The 17,041-nt window shown below is 51.2% G+C and overlaps 1 protein-coding gene across 1 annotated transcript in view; it reads left to right on the forward strand.

Annotated features, from left to right (window-relative positions):
* Nucleotides 1–2,436: 2,436 nt before the first annotated feature.
* NRBF2 (nuclear receptor binding factor 2) overlaps nt 2,437–17,041 on the forward strand; it is a 306,700-nt gene continuing 292,095 nt past the window's right edge. Inside the window, exon 1 of the mRNA XM_086922137.1 lies at nt 2,437–2,576. Coding sequence (XP_086778263.1) covers nt 2,547–2,576 — 30 coding nt within the window. The 5' untranslated portion in view covers nt 2,437–2,546. The remainder of the gene's footprint in view (nt 2,577–17,041) is intronic.

The raw sequence follows: 17,041 nt of genomic DNA on the forward strand, positions 1-17,041 counted from the left end.
GATCACCTGCTAGGTCCCTCCTGTGGGTGGGACCCAGGAAGGGGGTGGTTACACCCCTTTCCTTTTGTCCAGTTTCGCGCCAGAGCTGGGGCTGGAGTGCCCCAGCACCCGCTTGAACTAGGCTATGCATGGGACGCCTTGTGCGCCCCAGGCAGTGTCTAGTTTCATTCAGCCCTCCCTGCCCCAATCCACTATCTCCTGTCTGGGGTGGTGTAACACCTCCGTGTGACAGGATACCACATGTCCAGGCCTCTCCTGCCGGCGTTTCGGTCAGCAGCAGGAGGCCAGACTTGTGTCTGTGGCAGCAGCATCCATTTTGTGATGCTGGGGCTCTGGTTAGTTTTAACCGCGTTTACTGTTACCTACATGTCTTCTACCTCTAGAAGGGTGGAGTGCTACCCCCGTCGCCAGAACTGGCGAAGGGGTTGTATTCCAAAGCGTATGACACCTTACACAACATGTTTTGATAAAGCCAAACCAAAGATAGCATTGAACCGCGAGGCTCATAATGCACTAAAGAGTATATGGTTTGGCAATATTCCAGAACAGCTATAAGGACTTGGTTCCGAAAGCTGCAGACAGGCTCAGCTCATGCTAGAGCACCATCTCACATAAAACCAAGCACTCTGCCTCCAGGATTGTTAAGGCCTGCCATAGGAGTGACTCATAGGTATATATGTGTCCAGATATAGGTTTAGATATAGGTATACTACATCTAAGCAAGGGTGATTACACGACCTTGCCCCAGCTGAGTGCTCAGCCAGTTGTGTCAGTTTGGATGGCCAGCCAGGGGTGGAAAAAGATATGCTGCAGCCCCCGGTAGGCCTTGGATACACCTATGCCCTGGGTACCTATAGTACACTGTACAGGGGCTCATAAGGTGACCCAATCCCAATTGGTGATGTACCTAAAGTACATGGATGTGAATTTAGAGAGAGAACAGCAGGATGTGGGTCTGATTAGGAGGCCCACAGCCACATTAAGTCGAAAACCAGTGAAGCAAAAAGCAAAAAGTGGGTTGCCATAGGAAAGCAGACCCTACTCTCCTACACAGTGCAACATGGATTCACAGATACCTGGTCAAGAATCAAGATCACACAGATTGTCAACATCTGAAACAGAATCACACTGAAATGAAATGAGGGATAACAACACCCTTAAGAGCGCACTGAGTGTTTGTGTATAAAATACAAGTGACGTGAAACAGAGGGGCTGAGAGATGCCTATTCAAGAACCAAGATCACACAGCATCTCACAATATGAAACAGAATCATATTGAGATTGAAACACAGGCTCACGGATACTTAGTCAAGAGCCAATATCACACCGAGTGTCAACATCTGAAACAGAGTCACACTGATGTGAAACGAGGGACAGTGACAGACACTGACCACCCAGGAACGCACTGAGTGTTGGCGCACGGAGTGCAACGCGGGCTCACAGATACATGGTCAAGACCAAGATTACACAAAGTGTCAGTATCAGAAACAGAGTCAAACTGATGTGAAATGAGAGATAGTGAGTGGCTTATGAAGTCAGAGTTTCTCATGAGAAACAAAAGCAAAGGAAAGCACCGGGCCGACAGCTGCCTAGACAAGAACGAAAATTACACAGACTCTTAGCATCTAAAATAGAATTACATGAGATTAAATGAGGGACGCACTGAGTATTTCTCGTAAGAGAGTAAAGTGAAGGAAAACACTGGGGCTGAAATATATCTATTGACGAACAAGATCACACAGAGTGTCATCATCTATAAGTGCTGCATAGAAGATCTTTGAAGGAAGGAGACCACTTGCTAAGTCAACAAAGGAAAAGTATTTGAGAAAGTTACTGTAGACACCCGGAAAAGACAACGTGAAGGCGCAGAACAAGACTGTGTGTGGTGCACGTGCACTGCAAGGACCGTAAGGTATTCAGCTGGCACCCGGCTGCGCTGCTGCTTGCTCACGAGACCCCTAGTCCATGGGAGTCAACGTTTAGAGAGAAGGTGGGAAATGCACCTGCCTTTGGCCAATTGCGGGCTTTTAATTTTTGAAAGCCACACGTAAAGGCCAATGGAATGTGTGGGAGGAGGCCGACCCACACGGAGAAGTCTCTTGGAAGTTGGAGTGATTCCAAGAAGCTCTCTCCTGAAGTAGCGCATGCGAGTTGCGCTAGGCGAGACCTAAAAATGAATGTGTCCTTGTTTAACATAGCTGGTGCTCATGTAAAGCGTTCCGATACCTTCGGCTCAAGTTTACTCTATATAGATCTGCAACAAAAAAAAACGAGTCAGCGCAGACCCTACGGCCCACGTCAGTGAAAAAAAAACGATCGACAATGCCAAACATGTGAAAAACTTCGTGGCAGACATAACTAGTCGATGTTGGCTTACTTTTGTAACCTTTTGAGGTCGGTGTATCAGCTGATGTGTTTTAGGCTTCTTTCTTGTGGGGAAAGAGCGTATTTTATAACTTGATAAAGCGGAAGTTCGGTGAGGATTTGCTTGAAGACGACACCTGGGAAAAGTGACTGTCGTTTCTGGGGGACCCACGCTAAACTACATGGAAGTGATGGATAGTCCTCTGAACGCGGTGAGTGTTAATTTCGCTCGTGAAATCAAAGAACCTTTGGTGTTGACTACCAACCTGCGTTTCACGCTGCCCGCACCCGCTTTCTGCCCCCGGCACCCACTTTAATGATGGCACCGCAACATTCTATCTACCACTGCATATCTCCAGTGATAATCGTACAGAGTCGTAATGGTGATCTGTCCGGTGCCTCTCTCGCCGTCGACATCGTACAGGCTTGTTGTTGTATGTAATGCAATGCATATTATCTCAGTAAGTATATCGTTGTTGGAATTGCATTTGCCATCGGTCTGCTGCCAGGTGACTGGATTGGAATGAAAGGTATGATACAGAAACGGCGTGTAGCAGGCTGGTTGGAAATATGTGCTCCTTTTTTTCCCCCTCACCTGTGGGTTTATTTATGTACATGAATAAAACCTTTATTTTTATCAACTCAGCGGTTAATTACCATCTTTATAAATGCGACGAGTGGGAAGAATGGTGTTCACCCACTGTGAAGAAGAACTGGAAAATTCGAACTCTAGCTTAACCAACGCGTCACTAGTTAAAGCCTGGCCCTGGTGTCACAAGGCCAATTTCCATTCTAAAAACAAGCATTGGAAATGCAATAGGTCTCGCATTAGGAAAGTTTGAGCGATTGTTATTGTAAATGACACTTTTTTATTTATGTGTTGGTTTTGAAAATAGCAAAATTAATAGCTTTGTCAGTTACAATATCAATAGTTTTAACTTTCGCAAATGTGACACCTATAGCATTTGTAATGCAATGTGTGTTGTATTTACGTGACTTAGATGTATTGATATTACAAATAACAATGGCTTTTATTTTTGTAAATAATTAATACTTAAATAAAAGTTATTGTAATTTATAATGGCAATACCTTAAACGTTTGTAAATAACTTTTGTGAAGATTATGTTCAGTGTATTTTATTGTGACGAAAATCCAAGAACATTGCATTTGCACCTAGTCAAGTCAAGTCAAGTCAGAGAATTTATATAGCGCACTACCTACCCAGAGGGTCTCAAGGCGCTTAGAAAGGGGAGGAGGATTACTTGTCAAATATCCACGTTTTAAGTAGCTTTCTGAATGCTAGGTGGTTCTGGGTGAGGCGAAGGTAAGCGGGGAGTGAGTTCCATGTTTTAGCAGCCAGGTATGAGATGGATCTGCCTCCCATGGTGGTCTTGTTGATGCGAGGTACAGTGGCGAGGGCTTGGCTGGAAGAACGTAGTTGGCGGGAGGGGGTGTAGAAGGACAGTCGTGAGTTGAGGCATTCTGGTCCGATGTCGTAGAGTGATTTGTGTGCGTGGGTTAGCAGTCGGAAAGTGATTCTCTTATTGACGGGTAGCCAGTGGAGGTCTTTCAGGTGGCCAGAGATGTGTTCGTTGCGCGGGATGTCTAATATGATCCTGGCTGAGGCGTTTTGGATTCGTTGGAGTTTCTTCTGGAGTTTAGCGGTAGTACCTGCGTAGAGGGTGTTTCCGTAGTCCAGTCGGCTCGTGACTAGAGCATGGGTGACTGTTTTCCTTGTTTCGGTGGGGATCCAGCGAAATGTTTTCCTGAGCATGCGGAGAATGTTGAAGCAGGAAGAGGATACGGCGCTGATTTGTCTGTTCATTGAAAGTGAGGAATCCAGGATCACGCCTAGGTTCCGTGCGTGGTCTGTCGGGATGGGTGCTTTACCAAGGGCTTCCGGCCACCAAGAGTCGTCCCATGCAGAGGGGGATGTACCTAAGATGAGGACTTCTGTTTTGTCTGAGTTCAGTTTCAGACGGCTTTCTTTCATCCATTCGGCAACCTCTTTCATTCCTTCGTGTAGGTTAGTTTTGGCGTTGCTGGGGTCATTGGTGAGAGAAAGGATTAGTTGAGTGTCATCCGCGTAAGAGATGATGTTGAGGTTGTGTTGGCGGGCGATGGCCGCGAGGGGGCTCATGTATACGTTGAAGAGGGTGGGGCTGAGTGAGGATCCTTGTGGTACGCCACAGATGACTTCGGTGGCCTCGGACTTGAATGGTGGGAGGCGGACTCTCTGGGTTCTTCCGGTGAGGAACGAGGTGATCCATTCAAGTGCTTTTCCTTGTATTCCGATGTTATTGAGGCGTTGTAACAGGGTGCTGTGGCAGACTGTGTCGAATGCTGCAGAGAGGTCGAGGAGGATGAGGGCGACTGTGTCTCCATTGTCCAGTAGAGTTCGAATGTCGTCTGTTGCTGCGATGAGGGCGGTCTCAGTGCTGTGTTTTGCTCGGAAGCCAGATTGTGAGGAGTCGAGGGATTTGTTGGCTTCGAGGAAAGCGGCGAGCTGGTTGTTGACGGCTTTCTCGATGACTTTGGCCGGGAATGGAAGGAGCGAAATGGGGCGGTAATTTTTGAGTTCGGTGGGGTCCGCTGTGGGTTTTTTCAGAAGGGCGGTGAGTTCAGCGTGTTTCCAGTCTTCCGGGAAGGTGGCGGAGTTGAAGGAGCAGTTGATGACGTCTCGGAGGTGCGGTGCTATGACGGAGTCTGCTTTGTTGAAGATGTGATGAGGACATGGGTCTGTGGGGGATCCTGAGTGGATGGAATTAATCAGGCGGATTGTGTCCTCAGTGGAGATTGGGTTCCAGTCGTTAAGGGTGTTCGCGGGGGGAGAATGTTCAGCAAATGGTTGGGTGGGTTGGTCTCTGGGTTGGTTGTCGAAGCTGTTGTGGATGTCTGCAATCTTGTTGTGGAAGAATGAGGCTAGGGAGTCGCAGAGGGCTTGAGAGGGGGTGATGTCGTTAGAGTTGGCCGAGGGGTTGGAAAATTCCTTGACGATGTTGAAAAGTTCCTTGCTGTTGTGGGCGTTGTTGTCAAGTCGATCCTTGAATGCTGTTTTCTTGGCCTTTCGGATTAGTTGGTGGTGAGTGCGGGTGGCGTTTTTGAAGGCGTCCTTGGTGCTAGTGGTTGGGTCTTTTTTCCAGGCCTTTTCAAGGGAGCGGCAGAGTTTCTTGGACTTCTTGAGATCATCGTTGAACCATGAGGCCTTCTTGCTGCCAGGTTTGCTTTGACGTTTTTTCAGTGGTGCTAAGGTGTCGGCGGTGTTGGATAACCATAGGGTGAGGTTAGCGGCGGCTTGGTTTGGGTTAGAAGAGTGGGCTGGGGTGTTTAGAAGGAGCGATGCGGAGATCTGGTCGGTGGTGATTTTGTTCCAGTTTCTTTGCAGAGTTGGTTGGAGGTGGTTGGTGGGTTTTGGCTTGTTGTAGGTGAAGTGAACGCAGCTGTGGTCAGTCCAGAGGAGATCCGTAGTGTGGCTGAAGGAGACATGATTGCTGGAGGTGAAGATGGGGTCGAGTGTGTGACCTGCGATGTGGGTGGGGGAAGTGACTAGTTGTTTAAGTCCGAGGTTGGCGAGGTTGTCCAAGAGGGTGGTGGTGTTGCGGTCGTTGATCTTTTCAAGGTGAAAGTTGAGGTCTCCCAGAAGGATGTAGTCTTTGGAGGGGAGCGCGTGTGGAGTGACGAAGTCCGTGATGTCTTCACTGAATTTTGCGCGGGGTCCTGGTGGTCTGTAGAGGAGGGTGCCTCTGAGTGTGGTCTTGGGGTCGATGTGGATCTGGAAGTGAAGGTGTTCGGAGTTGGCGAGGTTGGCGTCAGAGCTGGTTGAGATGCGGATAGATTTCTTATGGACGATAGCAATTCCTCCTCCTGTGTGGCCGGTGCGGTCCTTGCGTGTGATCTTATAGTCTTCAGGGATGGCAATGGTGATGTCTGGGGCGGAGGAAGCGTTCATCCATGTTTCAGTTAGGAAGGCGACGTCTGGAGAGATGGTGTCTAGTAGATTCCATAGGTCAATGGCGTGTCTGTGGATCGAGCGGGTGTTGAGAAGGATGCATTGTAGGTGGTTGGGGTCGGGAATCTGAGGTGTGATCGTAGCGGAGATGCAGTTGGTGCCGCTGAATTTGCAGGAGTAGCAGGAGAAAGGTCCATGGGTGTGTCCAGGAGCGGCTTGGACGCAGTTGGGGGCGCGACCGGGGTTAAGGGCTAGGAGGGTGGTGGCATCGTAGGTAATGCGGGAGGGCAGCGCATCGCGAGGGGCAGGGGGTCTGGCGCTGGGCGCGGTCCAGGCGCGGACGGGCGTAGACGGGCTTACCTTTGGCGCACCTTCGGCGTGGCCGTAGCGCGTGGACGCTGCGCTTGGGGACATCAGACATAAATGGAGAGAGGAGGGGGCGGAGCGAGGGAGGGGCTGCAGGGAGGTGTGATCGTGGTGGAGGGGCGGGCTGGCAGGCAGAACAACAAACAAAATGGCCGGAAGTAAATCACCGCAAATATTTTAAGATCGGCAGCCAGGGAAAAGAAACGTGCAAGTGGGCAGAGGCACAGTTAGACTTGAAAGCGGGCTCACACAACAATAGGCACAAGCGCTGCAGGCAATATGCAGTTAGATTTCAATATCGCGCTTTTTCAAAGGTAATGAGCATGAGAGAATGTAGGTCAAAATGCGGAGCAAAAATGCCAAGGGTGCAATCAGGAAGCTAGCGCTACGATACCCGGAGTTCAGGGAGCCTGGGGGAGCGACCGGAGCTGCGCGAGGCAGGAGAGTCACAGAGGAGGCACAAGCTGGTCAGCACTCTACAGTCCGTGGGAGGGAGGGGCTGCAGGGAGGTGTGATCGTGGTGGAGGGGCGGGCTGGCAGGCAGAACAACAAACAAAATGGCCGGAAGTAAATCACCGCAAATATTTTAAGATCGGCAGCCAGGGAAAAGAAACGTGCAAGTGGGCAGAGGCACAGTTAGACTTGAAAGCGGGCTCACACAACAATAGGCACAAGCGCTGCAGGCAATATGCAGTTAGATTTCAATATCGCGCTTTTTCAAAGGTAATGAGCATGAGAGAATGTAGGTCAAAATGCGGAGCAAAAATGCCAAGGGTGCAATCAGGAAGCTAGCGCTACGATACCCAGAGTTCAGGGAGCCTGGGGGAGCGACCGGAGCTGCGCACACACACACACACACACACATGGATGTGGTGGTGGTGGATCTGGGGGATATGGTGGTGGTGGATGCGGTGGTGGATATGATGGTGGTCATGGATGTGGTGTTGGTGGATGTGGTGGTGGTGGATGTGGTGGTGGTGGATGCGGTGTTGGTGGATGCGGTGTTGGTGGATGCGGTGTTGGTGGATGTGTTGGTGGATGTGGTGGTGTATGTGGTGGTGGTGTTGGATGCGGTGGTGGTGGTGTTGGTGGATGTGGTGGATGTGGCGGTGGATGTGGAGGTGCATGTGGAGGTGGATTTGGAGTTGATAGTGGATGTGGTGGTGGTGGATGCGGTGGTGGCGGTGGATGCGGTGGTGGCGGTGGATGGGGTGGTGGTGGATGTGCTGGTGGATGTGGTGGTGGATGCTGTGGTGGTGGATGCGGTGGTGGTGGTGGTGGTGGATGGGGTGGTGGTGGTGGTGGTGGTGGATGGGGTGGTAGATGTGGCGGTGGATGTGGTGGTGGAGGTGGATTTGGAGGTGATGGTGGATGGATGCACACATGGATGGATGCAAATGTGAATGGGTGGGTGAATGGATGCATGGATAAGTTTATAGTTGAAGACTAAGCCATGGCTGTGTCACTGAAAACTATCGAAGCCGAATTGTGACGAGCCCATCAGAAGCTATCAGATCATTTTCATCAACACCCGCCGCTCCCCACCTCCAACTGGGCAATGAGGGCGTGTTTGGTGATACAGGCAGGAGGAAAAGGTTCAGCTCCTGCGGAACTGTAAACAACCCCCATTTGAACAACAGACTAGACAGAGCCGAACACGAATCAAATAAAGCCCACAAAGTCCATATATTACAGTAAAAACACAGTTGAAGGCAAGCAGACATGGGCTGCAGTCTCCAAGGCTGCTTACTCGTAGAATAAAAACAGCTGTACACGGGGTAAAATTAGACAGACATTCAGAATAACAAGCTTTAAACAAGGGGCGGAGCGAGGGGGAGGTGTGCTGGGAGAGAGAGTGGGGAGGGGAAGAGCTGCTGGCGGAGTTCCAAGCGCTATATGTCAAAAATATTATTGTTAGTAATTTGATGGGCAATTAATTTGCAGTGGAGGAAATACGCTAATAACAGAACATTCAGTATATAGACCTAGATAGAGGGAGGGAAGACAAGAACGCTAGTTGCCGTAATGAAAGAATCAAAGTTTGGGATGAGGATTAACCAGCTGCTTTAATAGTGAAGGACCTCTTGGCAGCAGTCATAATGAAATCTTCCTGAAAAAGGCAATGAGCAGAATAGTCCACGGAACCTGGACTCAAGTCTTCCTGCTCAATTCCGTGCTGTATGCTGGAGGGGGAGGTGTGCTGGGAGAGAGAGAAGGGGAGGGGGCGGAGCGGGAGGAGCGTCGTGAGGGGAGAGAGAGTGGGGAGAGGGCGGAGCAGGAAGAGCTGCTCTCGGCAGGCTGGGGAACAGATGCTGCTGTTCGTGTGCCAGCAGGAGAGGTCCGCAGTTGTGCGTCTCCTCCCTCATCATCTGGCTCCTGGAGGAGGGTTAGCGGCTCTCGTGATGTCCTCGTGCTAAGGGATGAGGGTGGGAAGAAGCCGGGGGGAGGGAAGGAAGGGGGAGGAGAGGCGGGATATCTTTTCAAGGTTTAAACAAGGGGCGGATCGAGGGGGAGGTGTGCTGGGAGAGAGAGTGGGGAGGGGAAGAGCTGCTGGCGGAGCCTGAATTCCGTGCTGTATGCTGGAGGGGGAGGTGTGCTGGGAGAGAGAGTGGGGAGGGGGCGGAGCGGGAGGAGCGCGTCGTGAGGGGAGAGAGAGTGGGGAGAGGGCGGAGCAGGAAGAGCTGCTCTCGGCAGGCTGGGGAACAGATGCTGCTGGGGAAGTGATGAGGGGATGTGCCCTGAAGAAATGCGGCACGGCAGGCAGGGGAGGGGGCGGAGCGGGGGTGTGGGAGGAGTGCGGCTGAGGGAAAAGACGTGCAAGGCAGGCGGCTGGGGGCATGTGCACGCGCTTTTAATGTCAATGGGCATCGATTCCTTGCAAGTTGGTTAGAGTCTGTTTAAGCCCCCATAGTCTCGCAAGCTCAAGGCGCATACGCATTGACAGGCGAGACCTAACAAAGCGCCAATGACGCTTGACGGACATATTGGATCGGGACGTAGGGTTTTATCTGGTTTTAGCCCGTCGTTCAGCATTTCGATTTGTGGCAGAATAAAGTATATCAGTGATACAAACACTTCTCATTTTGAACTGCGCGTCAACATTTTATGGCAGTAACCTCTTATTGTGCACACATTTTTTTTGTGTGCATGGTTAAACAGTGATGCGTACACTTTGACTTTTTCAAGTACAGCGCAGTGATTCGCACACTTAGTTCTGGTGCGTATTTGCGTCAGTGATATGCACACCTTGTTTTTGTTTTACGTCTTTAATCAAATACATATTACTTCTTGATGTTAGTTCTGCGTGTCCTGATGCACATGACAAGTACAATTTAAGTTAGCTCAAGTGTACTTTTTTTTTTTTTTTTTTTTTTTTTTACTGATAAATCTTCATCGGTAGTACAACATTTTTATTATTTTTTTTGCTTCAAGGAAAATGTGTTTGGTGTGGTTTACTCTTGTTTCTTAAGTTAAAAATACTACTGTGTAATTTTTACTTGGCATCAGTAACAGTTTGCATATCCCTGCTCATTTTGGTTATATAGGGAATATCTTCCTTTCATAAAAGTCGTAATTGCTATTGGGTTGTCATGGCAAATTCACAGATGTGAAGCTGCCGTCCATATATTTTTAGTGATACCTGGGAAACCAGTACTTATTTGGAAGAAATGGTATAAAACTTTCAAGAACTACTTGATTGCCATTGATGGAAACAAATAATTGTGCTGATAGGAAGAACGCACTTTTATTCCCCTATTTAGGATCAGCAGCTATTGAAATATTTGAAAACTTACCATCCATAACGACACCGGCCGATCAAGGTGATAGGTGGGATATAATTAAGGAAGCTGTTGCGAGATTATAAAAACAATTTACTGATAAACCTAATGTGGTGATGAAGCGCCATGTTTTTCATAAAAGGAAGCAGTTTGGAGAGGAATCCGTCGAAGAATATGTTTCAGCATTGAGAGTACTTGCAGCTAATTGTGAGTTTGGGGCCAATGTGGACATCTGTATAAGAGATACATTGGTGTTTAACTGAGAGTCCAAGAAAATCCAGGAAAGGTTAGTGGCCTATCGTAATCCCACTTTAGCTGAAGTGTTAGATATAGGTAAGGGTATAGAGAGCTCCATCTGTTCAGTTATCTAAAGTTTTGCGTTCGGAAGACAGTAACATCAACAGCCCTGTATGTGCAATTCAGATGGAGAAGAAAATGTTTACATCTAGTGGTATCCAATATAACTGGTTGTTATAGATGTGGATCCAAGTCACATCTTGCTAATAGCACAGTGTCCAGCTGCTAGGAGGAGGTGCAATAAAAGCAATAAACCTGGTCATTTCCAAAGCGTGTGCAGAAGCATGAAGAGTGGGACAATTACAAGTGTTAATGCAGTCAGTGAAGTGAATGACAACTTGTAGAATTTAATTCTCACATTGTATGACCCACAAGGATGCTTTGATGTGAATGTTGTGGGTGTAGGTTTTAAAGCACCTCTAGGGGAGGTGTGTATTGAGGATTTCAACTTGGAAGTAATGGCAGACTCGGGATCCCCTATTACTATTGTTTCTGATGTTAACTTTAAGGAAAAATGGGAATGTGTGCATTTAAAAGAAATGGATATCAATCCCAAGACGTTTGGCTATTTTGACTTCGAAATGTTAGGTTATTTTGAAGATGATTTACAATTTCAAGGCCACAACATTTTTATTAAAATGTATGTTGCAGTTAATGGTAAAAACATCATGGGTAGGTGTAATTTGGGTAAACTGGGAGTAATGCTGTGCCCTGGCACTGACTGTCCTATTGTATTACAAGATTTTTCTGTGAACCAAATTGACGTTCAGAATCCCAGGATCGATATCCTAGCAATGCACAATGCAGTGTTTACTGATAAAGTAGGCCAAGTGAAGGGTTTTTCTCATCACATCAAGTTAAAACTAGCATTTGTTCCAGCCGGGGCTGGATCCAGGACGGTCCCAGGGTTCGTCGCCGGAGCGCACAGATCGCCCGAACAGGAAGGGCCGCCATCGGAGGTCCCGCTCCAAGAAGAGATCAGCCTCTGCCAGCGCGACGCGGCCGGGTGATGCCCGGGACTCGGAGCACTCCGACGCAGGCAGCTGAACATTGCTGGACCTGCATGCACTTTGTATGTTCCATCCTGAACTGCCCTGCTTTGGCCGGTGAGACTGTTTCATACTGTCCTTGATGTGCCGGTTAATTCCCTTGTGAGGACTTCAGTTGTTGTAATGGGGATGCAGTGGGGCTTGGGGGTACCACGTGTGGGCCTCAGACCCTCACAGATGTGAGTGTTGTTGGGGGGGGGGGTGTGTGTGTCATTGCGGGGTTGTTGGGATCCATTGGTATGGTGGGTCCTGGGTCCTCAGTTTGGGACCCGGGTCTCTCCATGCCGCGACAGATACTTCAATGTTTTCTGAGGTATTGGGGTGGTGGGTGTGGGGCGTGGGGGGGAGTGTTGGAGTTGTACTTGTTGGGGGGGTTCGGGGTCGGGAAGGGAGCGCTGTGTTTGTGGGTTGGGGTCCACACATGTCTGAGGCTTTGATTTTTGTCGGTTTGCGGGTTGCACCAGGGTGGGAGGGAGGGCCAGGTTTTGGACTGTGTATCGACAATGGCTGATACTGCGCTTATGTCTCCTTCGAAAACCCTGCGGGTGGTGACATGGAATGTGCGGGGTATCCTAGACAAGATCAAGCGTGGGGCTGTGCTGCGATGGGGGAAGAGGGAGATGGTGGATGTACTCATGCTCCAGGAGACTCATATGCTGGGCTCCAAGGCCCTCAGCCTCCAAAGGTTCGGCTATCAACAGGTTTGCCATGCTGGCTTTGCGAGGGGTTCACGGGGGGTGGCCATATTGGTACATCGTAGGGTGGCCTATGTTCATGAGAAACAGTGGATTGATCCTCAGGGTAGATTTGTCTTTATTCAAGGCCTGCTGGGCTCCGAGCCGGTGGTTTTTGGAAGTGTTTACGCCCCTCCCCCCCTGCAGTGGGCATTGTCTGAGCGGCTGTTTGCACTGTGGGACGGAATCCCCGAGGTCCTGACCATGGTGGGGGGTGACTGGAATGAAGTCATGGATGTGAGCCTGGACCGCCAGCGACGAGTGCATGTGGTGCCTGCCCCCCTTCCCGCGGCTGCTCCCACCCGGTTGAGTGCGACAGTGCGTAGTCTGGGCTGGATTGATGTGTGGCGGCATTTCCACCCCGCGGAGCGGGCCTACACGTATGTGTCGGCGGTGCATGGGTCCTTCTCTAGGCTCGACTATTTGTTTGTGCCGGGTGCCTGTCTGAGCCGTGTCAGGGACGCAGCGATACTCCCCAGGGGCCTCTCGGATCATTCCCCTGTCCTGGCCACCGTGACCCTCCCCTCTAAACGGCAGCCATTTCGATGGCGCATGTCCGCCTGGCAGCTACAACGGCCGGAATACGTGACGCATATACGCCGAGCGATTGATCATTTTTGGCGCGAGAACCTGGTGGGGGGTGTCGATGCCATTGTTGTGTGGGAAGCGCTAAAGCCTACGATACGGGGCATCGATATAGCTTGGTGTGCGGCTGCTCGGCGGGGGCATCGGGAGGCCATTGTGACGGCCGCGGCCCGAGTGGAGGACCTGGAGCAGCGTAGCCGACTCGGGGGCGACGAGGGCGTCGTGCGACGGCTCCTGCAGGCCCAGCAGACGTATGCCTCGGTTCTATACGAGGAGGCCCGACAGGCGTGGCTCGCCACACGTAGCAGGGTGTACCAGTGGGGCGACAAGTCCTGCACAATGTTACATAGGCTTTGCCAGGCGACCTTCCAACCCCTAGAACTGCCCGGCCTTGCGGCGGATGACGGATCGGTCATGTCCGACCCGGGTTTACTGGCGGCGAGCTTTGCCCGCTATTACGCGGCACAATATGCTCCCCGAGACCCAGTGGTGGAGAGCGGCATAGCCTCATATTTGGATGACCTACTCCCACGGGCGGTCCCGGATGAGACTAGAACGGCCCTGGAGGCCCCGCTCACCGCCGAAGAACTTGGAGAGGCCCTTGGCCAGCTGAACACGGGGAAGGTGCCCGGCCCGAGCGGTTATCCTGCCGAATTCTACAAGAAGTTCCACGTTCAACTGGGACCCCATTTCCGCAATGCTCTGGAGGCGGCGAGGTCTCGGGGCGAGCTGCCACCTGACTGGCGCCACGCCGAGATTGTGGTCTTTTTGAAGCCGGGCAGGGCGCCGGATCGGCACGACTCTTACAGGCCGATCTCCCTCCTCAACATTGAGGCCAAGGTTCTGGCGAAAGCCCTTGCGAACCGATTGCTGCCCCACATTGCCGACCTGGTTCACCCTGATCAGGCCGGGTTCATGCCGCGCAGGGCTACCCGGCATAATATCCGGCGGGCACAGGCAGCGATCGACGCTATGGGAGCCGGGGATGAACAGGCTGCACTCCTTCTTGCGGACATGGACCGGGCCTTCGACTCGGTGAGTTGGACGTATTTGTTCACCTTGCTGGCCCGCCTCAATCTAGGGCCGGTCTTCCTGTCCTACATTCGCCTCCTGTACACCAATGTCACAGCCTCGGTCCGTGTCGCCGGCGCGGTCTCTGGGCGCTTCCGGATCGGCCGTGGTACCCGACAGGGTTGTCCACTTTCCCCCTACTTGTTTGCCCTGGCCATGGAGCCCCTGGCGGCGCGGGTCCGAATGGATGCCCATCTACGTGGCTTTGTCTGGAACGACCACCTAACTGATAGGATTGCACTCTATGCAGACGACGTCCTTCTGTTCCTTACTGATTTGCGGCGCTCGGGTCCCCGAGTCTTGGAGATTATGCGTGGGTTTGGCGAGGTCTCGGGGCTTCATCTTAACTTGTCCAAATCAACCCTGTGGGTTCTGCGTGGCGGAGTGGTTGCCGATCCTTGGGCCGCCGACTTGCGCGTGGCGACAGACGGCCTGAAATATCTGGGCGTCTTCCTCTCGACCTCGCGGGCCGTGGCCTGGACACGCAGTGTCTTACCGGTATGGGACCGAGTCCAAACCGATGTCAAAACATGGTCCAGGATGCCCCTTACAGTCTATGGGAGGTCGGCCATCTTTAAGATGGTGGCGCTGCCGAGGCTGCTGTACCAACTCCAGAACTTCCCACACCCTATTGGCATGGAGTGGTTCCGCCAGGTGAACTCTGTGCTGGGCCGCTTCCTGTGGGATGGCGGAGCTGCCAGAGTGGCCCTGAGAACGTGCTTTCTGTCCACGTACTGTGGGGGCTTGGCCACGTCCGACCTCCTCTCCTACTACCAGGCGTCGCACCTCCTTGTCCTCAATGACTGGTGGTATGGAGATAGGAGTGATCCGGCCTATGCCCTAGAGAGACACCTAATGGGAGATCGTACGCTTCACACCATTCTTTATTCAGCTCGTATACGCCGTGGGTTGCCGTCGGTCACTAAAGTGGTCTTTGCCGTGTGGCGGCAGTCTCTGCGCCGTATGGGTTGGTGGGGCAAACTGACGGCCGAAACGCCGTTTTGGCACAATGGCATGCTCCCGGAATTGGCGGCTTTGGCCGGGTTCGAGGGCTGGGAGGCTATTGGACTTACACAACTGGGCCAGGTCATGTCGGGCACCGCCCTCAAGTCCTTTGAGGACCTCCGAGCGGAGTTCCAGATGTCTCACTCCCAGTTCTTCCGCTACCTCCAGCTGAGGCATGCCCTGGCCCCGAGTATCGCCGGCCTCGACTCCCTGCCCGAGTTCAGCCCCATTGAGGCGAAAGTGTTTATGGGTGACTTGGGTGACAAGAAGGTTTCTAAGATCTATCAGTCCCTTGTTACACACTGCTCCTCCACTCTCAGCTCCCTTCGGGAGGCGTGGGAGGTGGATGTGGGCGCCCTGGACGAGGATGATTGGAGGGAGGCACTGGAGTCCCCACGTGGCACCGCTGTTGCGGTTCGGCTCCGCCTGATACAATTCAAATACCTGCATCGTGCCTATTACACACGTGAACGCCTGTGGAAGGCTGGTTTGATTGCGTCCCCGGAGTGCCTGCGTTGTGGGGAGGTGCCTGGCTCTTTGCTGCATACAGTGTGGTCGTGTGGTCGCCTGGCTGGATTCTGGAGGGGAGTGTGGAGTTGCCTGGCTGAGGTCCTGGGATGGGATCTTCCTCGTACCCACCGATTAGGCCTGCTGCACGTTATGGAAGGGGTAGGGGGTAACGTTTATAAGCGCCACCTGTTGCTCCTGGGCCTGGTCGTGGCCAAGCGTGACCTGGCTCGGGCTTGGAAATCTGTAAGGGCTCCCCCCCTGTCTGCATGGAAGGCTGGGCTGGACTACTTCATGGGCCTTGAGAAACCAGTCTTTGAGGCGCGAGGTTGCCCGCGCAAACATTTCAAAATCTGGAAGCGGTGGGCCGACTACCGCGGCCTGTCCTTGGAACCCCCAGCGGAACAGGAGGAGGACATTTGATCGCAGTGACATTCCTGGCCCGAATGGCAAAGCCCTGGTTGCATCATACCTGATTCTTTTATGTGTACCGTCTTTATGTTGCCTCTGTACATGTGTGGTGGGGGGGGGTGTTGGGTAAGGGGTGGGGGAATAGTTGGGGTTGGGGTGGGCAGTTAGGACGTCTTTAAAGCTGAGCTTCATCATTTGATTCATGGATCAACGAGTAGATCACTGTGCATTGATACTGTTGTGGGGATCTTGGTATGTGAAGATACCACATTCTTGATACTCTTCTGCTCAATAAAATTGGTTTTGGAAAACTAGCATTTGCAATGCAATAGGTCTCGCTATTGGGACCTTATCAATATTTAGTGATGCAGCACATTATTGCAACGTAGATCTCCTTGGCTATAAATGTATTGTTGTGTAAGCCTGCCATCAAATATCAAAGCTGAAGCATGTTGAAAGAGCTGCCTTCCAGATAATGTCTGATGAGGTTCTGCATTCTAGAATACTACTACTCAGTACTAAAATTATTTTAAATAGATACACGAGATCCCACATCAAGCTGATTAAAATAACAGCTACTCGGTGCTCTTGAAAGGAAGCACCGATTTCTTGAAATCATGTAAAACAAATTGCCTTTTTCCCAAAGTTAAAGACACCAAGGCAGAGAAGCATCAAGTGAGAATACATACGCACCAACCTGAAGCTAATGATGTATTTTTGACATAAGGATTAGCCAGTCACTCGCTGTCTCTCCTGATGCTAAAAGCTGTCCCAGATGTGCTCTGTCATGTGTTTGAAACCTGAGGCAATTCTGCAGATATGTACACTTTTCCTAACATTTCCCGTGGGTGCTCTCTACAGTTCCACTTATATTAAAGTCTTCTCCGAGCCATTCAGCTGTCTCCCTCTGTCCATAGGGCAGC

The sequence above is a fragment of the Lissotriton vulgaris genome, chromosome 5 (assembly GCF_964263255.1).
Source record: "Lissotriton vulgaris chromosome 5, aLisVul1.2, whole genome shotgun sequence".
Taxonomy (NCBI): domain Eukaryota; kingdom Metazoa; phylum Chordata; class Amphibia; order Caudata; family Salamandridae; genus Lissotriton; species Lissotriton vulgaris.